Source organism: Bufo bufo, chromosome 3, assembly GCF_905171765.1.
Source record: "Bufo bufo chromosome 3, aBufBuf1.1, whole genome shotgun sequence".
NCBI lineage: Eukaryota > Metazoa > Chordata > Amphibia > Anura > Bufonidae > Bufo > Bufo bufo.
Window position 1 is genome coordinate 291,599,128 of NC_053391.1, and position 15,463 is coordinate 291,614,590.

Genomic DNA, 15,463 nt, shown 5'->3' on the forward strand with positions numbered 1-15,463 from the left:
CGCATGGGGGTCGACTCTTCCTTGGAATGAGTCCCCCAGGAGGAGGAGGAGCAGTGTGGCAGCGCGGGTGGACCAAATTGGGTAAGTCCATTTATATGATGTTGGCTGAGGCGGTCAGTTGTACTTCATGGAGGTCCAGGTATCTGGAAAGCAGGAGACCGGTACAGATTCCCCCGTCCAGGGTTATGAAAGTTACACTCCCTGCCCTGTTTGTCCAGAAAGATAGAGCGGACTATAGAAATCTCTCTTTCTCTTTCTCTTTCTCTTTCTCTTTCTCTTTCTCTTTCTCTTTCTTTTCCCCCCTTAGGAAGAGTTAGGACGCAAGTCCCATGGGATACACAAAAGAAAACTGGCCTAAAAGGCTGCTGGGGGTTTATGGAAGCTTAGATCCGCTGTTCCTTAGGAGAGTTCAGCAGGATCGCGCCTCAGTGCGCCTGAAACAGTCAGCAGCTAGAAGGGGGCTTTTTCTTCTTTCTTTACCAACGCTCCGTATGCAAGTGTTGGCAGAAGCTGCATGACATTATTGGTGCTTGCTTTAGCAGCACACACTCCAGATTTGTAAGTAAACCATGCATACTATTTGTCAGGTAAGTAAACCAGGCTTGTGTTTAACCAGGCAGGATTACCTCACCAGTTCTAATTACCTTGAGACTCTTGCCTCTGGGCACGGCCGGCTGACTCTTGCCTCCTACTGGTGCCCTGACACATAAAAGTAACTAGATAGGCAAGTTAATGCTATAGGGGTCCTAAGGTGAAGACCTCAGGTACGAGCTCAGGGCGACAGAAAGATTACAGAAAGCCTAGGGGAGATGATTAGTAGTTCAATCTATGCACTGTAATACCATTTGGTAAGTGGAGTCTCCTACAATGCCTATTCTCGATCTACAGTTTAGCGCAAATCTATATTGGGAGCCACATTCCTCCTTACACAATGTAGACAATATTAATAGAAATGGTATTTAATTCAAGGCGTACAAGACATATATGTGTACTGGCCTTGTGAGATATAGGGTATAGTATACTCTGCACTTGGATATAGTATGAGTCAGCCTGAAGTTTTAAGGAACAACTTATGCCCAACTAAACTTTCTCTGTGTTGTTCTATCTAATTGAACCTAAGGGTGCTGATGTCAAGAACATTACGGACCCTTGCCTTTATTGTACCTAATACCCATAACCTCAAGGGCACCTCTATGAGAGAGCTGGCGATGTGCGGTCCACAAAATGCGGAAAGCACATTGCCGGTGTCTGCGTTTTGCTGAGCTGAGTGGTGGCTCAGTGGTCAGCACGGGTGTCTTTTTCAGTTGTGAGGCTGCGGGTTCAAATCCACCCAATGCTGTTATCTGATGGGGGTTCAGTGTTCTCCTGAAAGTTGCAGCTTGGTAAGAGATGAATGAAAGTATTCTTAAAAAATAAAAAAAAAATGGTAATGAACTGCAATGGGGGTCTACAGTAAATTTTTACTCGTTTGACGTTACAAGATTTTATCTGGTTTTAGAGCGAGTTACACAATGGTACTTACCATATAGACTACGCTTAGAGGTAGAGGACATTCTTTTTATGGACGATGTCTAATAAGACATTTTATTCCTTTAATTAAGTATTTAAGTCTATAAACAGAGGTAGATTTGTTGATCAAGAATGCAGATAAGTGACATTTCAGAATTACGACTGGGTTCACAAGTTCTGCTATCAAATGGAATGATAATTTTATCTATTGCTAAATATCTGAGATGTCGTCCTAAGACTTGGTCCTCCCCCTAAATTATAATTTGGAAAGTCTCCATGTTGTGCTGTCATGAGGGATGAACTGGACAATAGAAATTAGACTTACTGGTAATTCGGTTTCCAGAGAGTCCCTCATGACAGCACACGTACATTCCCTCCCTTACTAACTACTATGTGAATATGTTATATAAAATCTTCTAAAGATTTTAATAAATCGCTTGCATCTATCCTGGTGTAGTGAAAACACTGGTGGGTGGAGGTGGTAGAGACCTTTTTAACCTCTCTGCTTCCTGTCCCAAGAAGGTCAAAGGGGAACATCCTCCATGTTGAGCTGTCATGAGAGACTCAATGGAAACCGAATTAGGCTACTTTCACACTTGCGTTTCTGGGTCCGCTTGTGAGATCCGTTTCAGGGCTCTCACAAGCGGCCCAAAACGGATCAGTTCAGCCCAAATGCATTCTGAATGGAAAAAGATCCGTTCAGAATGCATCAATTTGGCTTGCAGCGTTTTGGTGTCCGCCCGACAATGCAGAGACAAACTGATCCGTCCTGACAATGTAAGTCAATGGGGAAGGATCCATTTTCACTGACACAATATGGTGCAATTGAAAACTGATCCGTCCCCCATTGACTTTCAATATAAGTCAAGACTGTTTCGTTTTGACTTAGACTTTTTTAAAAATGAATAATACAAACGGATCCGTTATGAACGGATACAAGCGTTTGCATTATCGGTGCGGATCCATCTGTGCAGATACAAGACGGATCCGCACCGAACGCCAGTGTGAAAGTAGCCTTACCGGTAAGTCTAATTCCTATTTTTCTTGTACAAAAACCTCTGCACAGGTCACAGAGCATGCACAGAAAACTCTCCCATAGAAGTCAATGAGGTCCCCTCCTGTCCATTGTGTCTATGGACCATGGGGCTGCCGTAAAGCAATTTTTAAAATTTTTTTAATGCTTTGTAAATTATGTTAAGAACAACTCAGCCAAGATGGCAGCCCCCATAATAATGTTCAGGAAATAAAATTAAAAAAAATCTGCAATCAGAAAATAAAAACGGAGTAGAAAAAAGATGGGTTACTATCTGGTTTTAATTGGCAGATAATGTTTGGTGTAGGGTTGTTGCGGGTATCGAAATTTCGATACCCAATCGATACTTTTGTCCCGGTATCGATACGATACCGGGATTTCCGTTTTTTCGATACTGGGCTGCGCTTCTGCGCAGTCTAGTATCTCTGAACATGAGCGCGCTGCTATCGGCGCGCTCATGTTCTCTCTCAGCAGCACGGGGAGAAGGAAGCTGTCCTCCCTCCCCCTGTGCTGCTGCCGCTGCCACCAATGAGAAGAGAGGGGCGGAGGAGGGGCGGCAATGAGAAGAGAGGGGGTGGAGGAGGGGCGGCAATGAGAAGAGAGGGGCGGAGGAGGGGCGGGCGCACTGCGCCACCAATGATAGGATTACTATCGGAGCGATGGGAGGAGACATCAGCTTCACTAGTGGGCGTTCCTTTTCCCTGCGCTGCGATTGGACAGCGCTACAGCCAGGGAGAAGGAACGCCCACTAGTGAAGCTGATGTCTCCTCCCATCGCTCCGATAGTAATCAGCAGCATGTGGAGCAGGAGAGGAGACAGTAATGGGGCACTGCGGGCGAACGGAGCGGCGCCCAGGACTAAATGGTGAGTGCTGAGACATCGCTGGGCGCCGCTCTGTGTGGCCTAATAGTGAAAGTCTGGACTCATATACAGTAGTCAGTCTTTAACACATACAGGAGGCGGGTGCCGGCAGCAGAATCGCATTGCCGGCACCCTGCCCCTGACAGGGAGCTGCGATCAGCGGCAGTTAACTGCCGCTGATCTGCTAGTACCCGCCTCCTGTATAAAGGGGTAAAATCATTGGTGGTGCAGTGCACCCCCTCCCCCTCAATCCCCCCATCCCATTAAAATCATTGGTGGCACAGTGCGCCGGCCCCTCTCAACCCTCCAGTATTAAAATCATTGGTGGCAGTGGCCACAGGGACCTCTCCACTCCCCCTCATTGGTGGTGCAGTGGCAGCTTCTGATCGGAGCCCCAGCTGTGTAAGCCTGGGGCTCCGATCGGTTACCATGGCAGCCAGGACGCTACAGAAGCCCTGGTTGCCATGGTAACATCCCTGATGCTGTGTGCACAAAGCACAGAGCAGCAGGGACAGTGTGGAGTCCTATTCACCCTGATAGAGATCTATCAGGGTGAATAGGAAAAGGGATGAAAGATCCCAGGTTCTAGCCCCTAAGGGGGGAAATAGTTATTAAATAAAAAGTGAAAAAAAAAAAAACACTAAAATATGAAGTATAAATCACCCCCCTTTTCCCAATTTCACATATAAAATATATAAATAAACATATTACATCGCCACGTCAGAAAAGTCCAAACTATTAAAATATAAAAAAAAAATCTAGGTGGTGAATGCCGGAACAGAAAAAATAAAATAAAAACTGCGCGATTCGCCATTTTTAAAAATGAGGAATGCACGTGGCTTTTTTTGTTTATTTTTTTCGCGTGGTATCGAATGGTATCGAGTATCGCAATACTTTTTCATGGTATCGAAACCGAATCAAAAATTTGGTATCGCAACAACTCTAGTTTGGTGACACATTTGCATTAAGCCTATGCCTTACTGTTTACTATATATATTTATTTTTACAGCTTTGTGTTTCCCTTGGCTTCTGGAATTGGATCATCTCAAGGTTAGTAAATAATATGTGGTCTACAATCACTATTGTGTGCCCTGTACACCTTGTCTGACAGAAACATATTGCAATAAAAGTGCTACACAAGGGCTGGACATATCCATTGGACAGCTTTGGCCAAATGAGCTTGATTTCTTCTGACTCCTCCATATACATAAAATCTTGACACGGCCAAGCATGCTTGCTGAACACATAGAGAAAAGCCACTGCCAGGTATGTGTGGGTGACTTATCTCCATGAGAACAAAATGGATTGTGCATGTTGAAATCCAACTGCCTGATCTTTATTGCTTGCAACATCTGTTGTTGGGGAGAGTCAGAAGGCCCCCATTACTCATCAAATGGTTATAGTGGTTGGTGGGGTTTTACCTAGGCATCATGGGTCATCAAGGACATTGTATTTGCATCTGTTTACACAGGCTGATAAATTGCTCATGACTAGCGCTGATCACACTTGCGGTAGCGTGTTCCGGCAGGGGAACAGCCTGCCAGGTCCGTGCTACTGCAAGTCCACCGCGCCGCCGGAAGACCGCTTCCGGCAAACGTGCCGAGAGGCGGCCGGAATAAAACTACAGCACACTAAGGTTTTTGTCCGGTCACCTCTCGGCATGTTTGCCCTTCTGAGGCCGGACCTCTGGCCTGCCCCATTATAGTGAATGGGGACGGAGAGGACTTCTGGCGGCACTGTGGACTTGTGGTAGCACCGATCCGGCATGCTGTTTCCCTGCCGGAAAAGGCTACCTCAAGTAGCCTAAGGCTACTTTCACATCTCAAATCTGAATTAAAAAGATCTGTTTCATTTAGTACATCCGGTTAGCTCCGTTTTGACCGGATCCGGTTGTATTAAATCAAAACTGAACAAACCTGATCAGGCATGAAAATCATTGTAAGGCTACTTTCACACTACCGTTTTTGCTGGATCCGGCAGGGTTCAGCAAAAACGCTTCCGTTAGGCTACTTTCACACTAGCATTTTAGTTTTCCAGTATTGAGATCTGTCATAGGGGCTCAATACCGGAAAAAACGCTTCAGTTTTGTCCCCATTCATTGTCAATGGAGACAAAACTGAACAGAACGGAATGCTCCAAAATGTTTAGTTGGGTTCCCATACCGGAGAGCAAACCGCAACATGTTGTAGTTTGCTTTCCATCCTGGGATGCGGAGCAAGACAGATCCGGTATGACCCCCAATGCAAGACACAATCTGCTACAATAGAAAACGTATCTGTCCCCCTTTGACTTTCACACTATCGTTAGAAGAATCCGGCAGGCAGTGCCGTTTTTTTTTTTTCTGGATTCGTTAGACTTATACTATTGAAATACTGGATCCATCTTTCAGGTATTATCCGGAATAACGGATCCGGTATTTAATTTTTTCAAAGCTAGAATGGACTGCACATGCGCAGACCGGAAAACTGGATCCAGCGATGACTGATCCGTTTTGCTCCGCATCCCAGGACGGAAAGCAATGAGAACGGAACAGAATGCATTTTGGAGCATTCCGTTCTGTTCAGTTACATTTTGTCCCCATTGACAATGCATGGAGACAAAACGGAAGCGTTTTTTTCCATTTCATCCACCATGATGGCTACAGATGAGATTGACCCCTTGACCTCTGTAGGGGCAGGAATACACAGAGGTAGAGAGTTTAAAAGCCCCAACCTACTCTCTCCCTTCAGGGGGCATTGCACAGAGAGGCCTCCCTAAGGGGAGGTGAAGAGTTTCTTATTTTATTTTAAATTACGGTGTACTTTCTTCCTTTAAGGAACGGGAGGTTGGTTTTCCAATCTTCTCCTTTGCCCTTCTGCAGCGGCTGCTAAAGCTGGGCAGAGGAAATTTGGGGTGACTCTCGTCCCTGATATCAGAGGCCTGCTTTTCACTCCTTGCCCTTCCCTTTGGTGAGGAAACAGATCGGAGAGAGAGCGGGACGCTGCATGCCGAATAGGGAGTATGGCCAGGAAACGGCTCTCTGTTTCCCGACAAGGCCGGAGGGGGCGGAGCTTGAGGCACATGTGGAGGGAGTGAAAGAAACAAAAATCAAACCAAAATATATTAAGTGTGCCACTTGTGCAAAAAAAAACTCCCTGAAAGCTATAAAAAGAAACTTTGCAAATCTTGCATTAGTGATCTTTTAAAGTAAGAGCAACCATCCATCCTTATGGAAGTAAATAAATCCTCAAATTACAGAGAGCTGCGAGCGGTCTGGGAGATTCTAAAAGTAACTTAAAAACATAAAAATATTTTCGGACAATACTACGACTGTCGCTTATTTAAAACATCAGGGGTCCCCAAGTTTAAAACTTTTAGCGGAGAAGATTTTTTTTTTGGGCAGAATTTATTATTTTTTTCTATCCATTAACCCCTTAGGGACCGGGCTCATTTTCACCTTAAGGACCAGGCCATTTTTTGCAAATCTGACCAGTGTCAGTTTATGTGGTGATAACTTTAAAACGCTTTGACTTATCCAGGCCATTCTGAGATTGTTTTTTTTTCTTCACATATTGTACTTCATGACACTGATAAAATGGAGTAAAAAAAAAATCTTTTTTTTTTATAAAAAATACCAAATTTACCAAAAATCTAAAACAATTTGCAAATTTTTAAGTTTCAATTTCTCTACTTCTATAATACATAGTAATACCTACAAAAATAGTTATTACTTTACATTCCCCATATGTCTACTTCATGTTTGGATCATTTTGGGAATGATATTTTATTTTTTGGGGATGTTACAAGGCTTAGAAGTTTAGAAGCAAATCTTGAAATTTTCAAAAACCCAATTTTTAGGGACCAGTTCAGGTCTGAAGTCACTTTGTGAGGCTTACATAATAGAAACCACCCAAAAATGACCCCATTCTAGAAACGACACCCCTCAAGGTATTCAAAACTGATTTTACAAACTTTGTTAACCCTTTAGGTATTCCACAAGAATTAATGGTAAATAGAGATACAATTTCAAAATTTCACTTTTTTGGCAGATTTTCCATTTAAATATTTTTTTTTTCAGTTACAAAGCAAGGGTTAACAGCCAAACAAAACTCAATATTTATTGCCCTGATTCTGTAGTTTACAGAAACACCCTATATGTGGTCGTAAACTGCTGTACGGGCACACGGCAGGGCGCAGAAGGAAAGGAATGCCATACGGTTTTTGGAAGGCAGATTTTGCTTGACTGGTTTTTTGACACCATGTCCCATTTGAAGCCCCCCTGATGCACCCCTAGAGTAGAAAATCCCAAAAAGTGACCCCATTTTAGAAACAACTGGATAGGGTGGCAGTTTTGTTGGTACTATTTTAGGGTACATATGATTTTTGGTTGCTTTATATTACACTTTTTGTGAGGCAAGGTAACAAGAAATAGCTGTTTTGGCACAGTTTTTTTTTTTTTTTTTTGGTTATTTACAACATTCATCTGAGAGGTTAGATCATGTGGTATTTTTATATAGCAGGTTGTCACGGTCGCGCAATACCTAATATGTATACAATTTTTTTTATTTATTTAAGTTTTAATCATGTTTTAGTGTTTCCATAGTCTGAGAGCCATAGTTTTTTCAGTTTTTGGGTGATTTATGTTGGGTAGGGTTTGATTGCCACTATTTTGGGGTACGTATGACTTTTTGATCGCTTGCTATTCCACTTTTTGTGATGTAAGGTGACAAAAAATAGCTTTTTTTTTTACACTTTTTTTTTTTACGGTATTCACCTGAGGGGTTAGGTCATGTGATATTTTTATAGAGCATGTTATTACGGACGCGGCGATACCTAATATGTATACTTTTTTTTTATTTATGTAGGTTTTACACAATATTTTTGAAACAAAAAAAAATCATGTTTTCGTGTCTCCATAGCCTGAGAGCCATAGTTTTTTCAGTTTTGGGCGATTATCTTAGGTAGGGTCTAATTTTTTGCGGGATGAGATGACGTTTTGATTAGCACTATTTTGGGGTGCATATGACTTTTTGATCGCTTGCTATTACACTTTTTGTGATGTAATGTGACCAAAAATGCCTTTTTTTACACCGTTTTTTTTTTTTTTACGGTGTTCATCTGAGGGGTTAAGTCATGTGATATTTTTATAGAGCAGGTTATTACACAATAACAGCTTTTTTTTTTTTTAAATGATGTTTTAGTGTCTCCATATTCTGAGTCATATATTTTTTTTTTTTTTTGGGCAATTGTCTTAGGGGCTCATTTTTTGCGGGATGAGGTGACGGTTAGATTGGTACTATTTTGGTGGGCATACGCCTTTTTGATCGCTTACTGTTGTACTTTTTGTGATGTAAGGTGACAAAAAATGGTTTATGTAGCACAGTTTTTATTTTTTACGGTGTTCATCTGAGGGGTTAGGTCATGTAATATGTTTATAGAGACGGCGATACCTAATATGTCAACTTCCCCCCCCCCTATTTTTTAGCAACATTTTTTTAACTTTTATTTTGGGGAAATGACGTATTTTTTTTATTTTTTTACTTGAAACTTAATTTTTTGGGGGAAAACTTATTTTTTTCAACTTTTTTTTCACTTTATTTGTTGTCCTACTTTGAGACTTCAACTTTTGTGGGTCTAATCCCCTTTACAATACATTCCAATACTTCTGTATTGGAATGCATTAGCTGTATGAGTAATACAGTGTGTATTATTCATACAGCTTCCAGCCTGTGCTCGTCACCGTAAGGCAGCGCCGATGCCTCAGGAAGGCATCGCACTGCCTTCCATGCCATCGGGTCCCCCCTACAGCCCCACGGGGACCCGATGGCCCCGCCGCAACATGTAAAAGCTGCAAACCGCAGGTCTGAATTGACCTGCGGTTTGCGGCGATCGCCGACACGGGGGGGTCACGCCCGCGCGTTGACCCCGGGTGCCTGCTCAATGATTTGAGCAGGCACCCAGTTCCGATCACCGCCCGCCGCACGGCGGTGATCGGAAATACATAGGACGTACAGGTACGCCCTGTGTCCTTAAGTACCGGGACATCAGGGCATACCTGTACGCCCTATGTCCTAAACAGGTTAAAGCAGTTCATCTCAGGGGATCAGAAAATCTAGAGGCGGATTTCTTGAGCAGAAAAACCCTAGACCCTGGGAAATGGTCTTTAAATCCAGGAATCTTTTAGGAAATTTCCGAAAAATGGGGCAGGCCGGAGATATACCTGTTGTCCTAAAAGAAAAATGCAAAAGTCGAACGCTTTTGTTCCTTAGATCCCAGAGAGAGGCCATGGGCAGTAGATGCTTTTTCAATAAAATGAACATGGAATCTAGCATATGCTAGAGAAGGAGCCTTGGGTAATGCCATTTCAAAAGGACATTCTGTCTCAGGGCCCAATCCTTCATCAGAATCCCGGTCTTTTCAAACTGTCAGCCTGGATCCTGAGAGCGAGGTCTTGAGGAGTAAGGGGCTCTCGGACAAGGTTATTTGAACATTAAAGGCTAGTAGAAAAAAGGTTATCTCAGCTATCTACCTAAAAATCTGGAAGAGTAACTGTAGTTGGTTGGGAGAAGACTCTCCGAATATGTCCTCCCCATGTATTCAATTATTTATTTATTTTTCTTCAGAAAGGACTAGACCTTAGCTTTAGACCAAGTACTCTAAGGCTGGGTTCACACTTGAGCGTTTTACAGCGCGTTCAAACGCGCTGTAAAACGCTCAACACCTGAAAACCAATGCTTCCCTATGGCCCTGGTTCTCACTTGAGCGTTTTACAGCGCGTTTGAACGCGCTGAAAAACGCCCTACGCTCAAACAAGTTCTTGAGCTTCTTTGGGGCGTTTTGACGCGCGTTTGTGGCCAAAGGACACTGCAGTCAATCACACAAACGCGCGTCAAACGCGTGTTTACTATTGCAAAAAACGTGCATAAAAACGCGCGATAAAAACGCGCGTTAAACGCGCATATAAAATGCGCTCAAGTGTGAACCCAGCCTAAAAGTCCAGATCTCCGCCCTGGGGGCATTCTATGATACAAATCTAGCCGATCATAGATGGGTGAGAAGTTTCATAAGAGCAGCATTATTTAGACTTAGACCATCATTAGCTCCTAAAGTTCCTCAATGGGATTTAAATTTAATCCTAAAGGGGTTGACAAGATCGCCTTTTGCCCCTATCCCGGACATTATCATTAAACATCTCTCCTTTAAACCGTCTTTCTTAATAGCCATAACATTGGCTAACTGCCTGGGGGAAATACAGGCCCTCTCATGCAAAGAACCTTATCTTTCAATTTTTCCTTACAGGATAGTGCTAAAATTAGACTCGGGCTTCCTTCCAAATGTGCTCTTTGACTTCCATAGAGACCAGGAAATCATCTTACCGTCATTCTATAGTGACCCACAAAACCCTACAGAAGAACAATTCCATCTTTTAGACGCAAGGGAAACTATTATCCAGTACCTGGCAGCCAATAAAGCTTTTAGGAAAGATGACAATCTTTTGATTCAGTTCGCAGGTTGCAATAAAGGGAAGAAGCTTTCTAAAGCATCCATAGGTCGCTGGATAAAAAAAAAAATATCCTGCTGTTACGCCCTAATTGGTCTTATATGTCCTACTAAAATAAAAGCCTATTCCACCAGAGCGATGGCTTCTTCATGGGCAGAAAAAGCTGGTGTACCTCTTGATAAGATATGTAGGGCCGCTACATGGTCTAGTATAAATACGTTCATAAAACATTATCTGAGATAAATCTCTTTGCTTCTACAGATCTGACCTTCGGCCAGAAAAGTCTGCAAGCAGTAGCCCCCCTACTGTATAATCTGTTAGTTCTCATCTGTAGTCATCATGGTGGATGAAATGGAAAACCGTAATTAGACTTACTGGTAATTCTGTTTCCTTGAATCTACCATGATGGCTCGTATATATTACCTCCCTTAAAGGGAACCTGTCACCTCCTAAATGCATGTAAACCCGCCAGCAGTACCTCAGGGTAGCCCGCAGTGTGATACTAATCATACTTTTCATCCTGCAGTCCGATGCTGCACAAGGTCAGAAAACGATCTTTTATCCTCCGTCCGCGCTAATTTGCATGTCAGCTTGAAGTCAAGGGGGCAGCGGCCTCCTTGCTTCAGGTCAAGGTAACCACGCCCCCTCTTGCCTTTGAGTGACAGCCCGCAATTCAGCTTCGCTTTCCGAAGTCTTGCGCATGCGTGGTGCCCTCTGTTTTACTGTGCGATCCCATGCCCTGACATATATAAAAAAAAAATTGAGTTTATATACTTTTTTTTTATAGTGTTAAATACTTGAAAACACCCACTTAGGTCAGGGCTTGACAAATTTCCTTGGAATCTAGGAGCCAGCTAAAAAAGTTAGGAGCCAGGCGGAGCCGCGTCATAAAGCCCCCAGTAGGTGCCCCCATAGTGCTTCTACCCCCACTTCTCCATAGATTCCCCCCAATAATGCTGTATACCATGTTACATATACCGCCGCTCCGTCCCCGGACCCTATTGACTATAATGGGGACGGGGGTGGAGCTCCGGCGCAGCATGGCAGTTTGCGAAGAGAGGCCGCCGGACTAAAAAGTTAGATATGCAGTACTTTCACCATGCACTGCCGTGCTGCGCCAGAGCTCTGCCCCCATTATAGTCAATGGGGACAGAGCTGCGGTCCGGCGAAACAGCGGAAGGACGAATCCGACAGGGTGAACAGCCTGCCAGATCCATCCTGCCGCAAGTGTGAAAGTAGCCTTAGTTCTATAGCTACTGAATGAGACAGAAGAAGGGATGCCTTTAACATATAGATCTCCTTGAGAAGCCAATTTGATCCTAAAGGGTTAATTCACACTGTAATCTAAACTGTGTCCTGTCACTGTCTTATCACTGCTGCAAAAGCATCAGCACAGCCTCAGTGTAACCTGTTCTTTTAACTCAAAGAATCGAATGAGTCACTAACTAAGGGCTCATTCAGACGGCCGTATGCTGTCCGCAAAAATACTGAATGCTATCCGTTTTTTTGCGGATCCGCAAAAAAACGGATCTGCAAAAAAACGGATAGCATTCAGTATTTTTGCGGACCCATAGACTTCAATGGGGCCATGTCCTGATTTTCACGGACAAGTATAGGACATGTTTCATTTTTTTTGCGGATCCGCAAAAAAACGGATAGCATTCAGTATTTTTGCGGACAGCATACGGCCGTCTGAATGAGCCCCAAGTCGGATCTTTAGATTCTTTTAACCTGAGACTCATTCGATTCTTTCTTACTTAGACTCCCTGTACTTGTGTCAGTGACTCAGAGCTGCTAGTGCTTGCCTTGCCTCAGCTCTGATTGGTTGGTGGGCGGGGAGGGGAGGGGCTGGCAGAAGCAGCTTCCACTCTAGGATCAGATTACACCCCTCCCAAGTCCCTCCCCTCCCTGCTGCCAGCGTCTCACTCTGTGTATGTGCTGTGACGGAGCTGACTCAGACTGAGGAGCTGTTTCACACGGTGCTGCCTCCGGACAGAACGGCAGCTCCGCACCCATCGCCCGGGCACCTTTGAAAACGGGCTGACAAATACCCAAGCGCCAGGACTAAATTCCTGGTCGCCATGGCGACCTGGCGTCTGGGATTTGTCGAGCCCTGACTTAGGTAAACACTGAAGGGAGAGAGTGGGTGGAGGCTTTTAAACTATCTATCTCTGTGTATTCCTTCCCGTACAGAGGTCAAGGGGTCAATGTCATCTGTAGCCGTCATGGTTGATTCAAGGAAACAGAATTACCGATAAGTCTAATTACGGTTTTCCGGTATTGAGACCCTTTGACGGATCTCAATACCGGAAAATATTAACGCTAGTGTTCCGAAAATAATGGATCAGGCACCATTGACTTACATAGATTTTCATGCCTGATCAGGTTTGTCCAGGTTTGCAAACTGCACACAAAAAAGCTGCTTGCAATGGTTTTGTAAGCAGCCCCAAAACTCAACTGAACTGATGCTTCCTAATCAGTTTTGTCCCCATAGACAATTAATGGAATTGATCAGTTTAAGGCTACTTTCACACTGGCGTTTCTGGGTCTGCTTGTGAGATCCGTTTCAGGGCTCTCACAAGCGGCCCAAAACGGATCAGTTCACCCCCAATGCATTCTGAATGGATAAGGATCCGTTTAGAATGCATCAGTTTGGCTGCGTTTGGTCTCCGTTCCGCTTTTGAGGTGGACCCCAAAAGGCTGCTTGCAGCGTTTTGGTGTCCGCCTGACGATGCAGAGCCAAACGGATCCGTCCTGACTTCCAATGTAAGTCAATGGGGACGGATCCGTTTTCACTGACACAATATGGTGCAATTAAAAACGGATCCGTCCTCAATTGATGGATCCGTTTTGACTTTTTTTTTTTAAATAATGCAAACTGATCTTTTCTAAACGGATACAAGCGTTTGCATTATCGGTGCGGATCCGTCTGCGCAGATACAAGACGGATCCGCACCGAACGCAGGTGTGAAAGTAGCCTAAGGCTACTTTAACACTGGCTGTAGCCTTTTCCGGCAGCCTATTTTGATGGGGGAGCAGCCTGCCGAGACCGTGCTACCAAAAGTCCACTATGCTTGCAAAAGTCTGCCCCGGCCCCATTCACTATGATGAGCGCGGGCCGGAGGTGCGGCCGCAGCACGGCAAACATGACGAGAGCTTTCTAATGGCACCATTTACTATTGCATACAATGTAGTGGGCAGCTGGAAAAAAAATTCAAATGGTGTGAAATTGGATAAAAGCAGGCTTTTTTCAGCCATCTTTAGATGTGCAGTAAAACTGACCCATGCCCTTTTTTTTATCCAGTCAGTTCAATTACAACAATACCACTTTTTTTATTTTTTATATAGTTTTAATTTAGTGTATAAATACTAAAAAATCTTCGGGGGGGAAAAAAAAAAGTATGCTTTCCATCGCCATATTCTGCCCACCATAACTTTTTTATAGTTATGTCTACGGAGCTGTGCGGGATGAACTGTAGTTTTTATTGATGCAGTTTTCAGTGTGACTTTGATCCCTTCTTATAACATATTTTTTTTTTTTTTAAGAGGTAAAATGATGAAATATAGCAAATCGGCAGTTTTTATTTTTTGTTTACCGTATAGTATTTTTAGATTTTATTACGGGTGTTTTTGGATGAGACGCTGCTTAACCACTTAAGGACCACAGGTTTATACCCCCCTAAAGACCAGGCCCTTTTTTACAAATCGGCACTACACTACTTTCACCGTTTATTGCTCGGTCATGCAACTTACCACCCAAATGAATTTTACCTCCTTTTCTTCTCACTAATAGAGCTTTCATTTGGTGGTATTTCATTGCTGCTGACATTTTTACTTTTTTTGTTATTAATCGAAATTTAACGATTCTTTTGCAAAAAAATGACATTTTTCACTTTCAGTTGTAAAATTTTGCAAAAAAAACGAGATCCATATAGAAATTTTACTCTAAATTTATAGTTCTACATGTCTTTGATAAAAAAAAATGTTTGGGTAAAAAAAAATGGTTTGGGTAAAAGTTATAGCGTTTACAAACTATGGTACAAAAATGTGAATTTCCGCTTTTTGAAGCAGCTCTGACTTTCTGAGCACCTGTCATGTTTCCTGAGGTTCTACAATGGACAGACAGTACAAATACCCCACAAATGACCCCATTTCGGAAAGTACACACCCTAAGGTATTCGCTGATGGGCATAGTGAGTTCATAGAACTTTTTATTTTTTGTCACAAGTTAGCGGAAAATGATGATTTTTTTTTTTTTTTTTTTTTCTTACAAAGTCTCATATTCCACTAACTTGTGACAAAAAATAAAAACTTCTATGAACTCACTATGCCCATCATGAAATACCTTGGGGTCTCTTCTTTCCAAAATGGGGTCACTTGTGGGGTAGTTATACTGCCCTGGCATTCTAGGGGCCCAAATGTGTGGTAAGGAGTTTGAAATCAAATTCTGTAAAAAATGACCTGTGAAATCCGAAAGGTGCTCTTTGGAATATGGGCCCCTTTGCCCACCTAGGCTGCAAAAAAGTGTCACACATCTGGTATCTCTGTATTCAGGAGAAGTTGAGGAATGTGTTTTGGGG

General features: G+C 43.2%; 1 protein-coding gene across 1 annotated transcript in view; it reads left to right on the forward strand.

Moving 5' to 3' along the window:
- Positions 1 to 15,463, forward strand: part of SYNRG (synergin gamma) — a 303,838-nt gene that overhangs the window by 13,228 nt on the left and 275,147 nt on the right. The window contains 1 exon segment of the mRNA XM_040424188.1: positions 4,413 to 4,453. Within this exon segment, the coding sequence (XP_040280122.1) occupies positions 4,413 to 4,453 (41 nt within the window).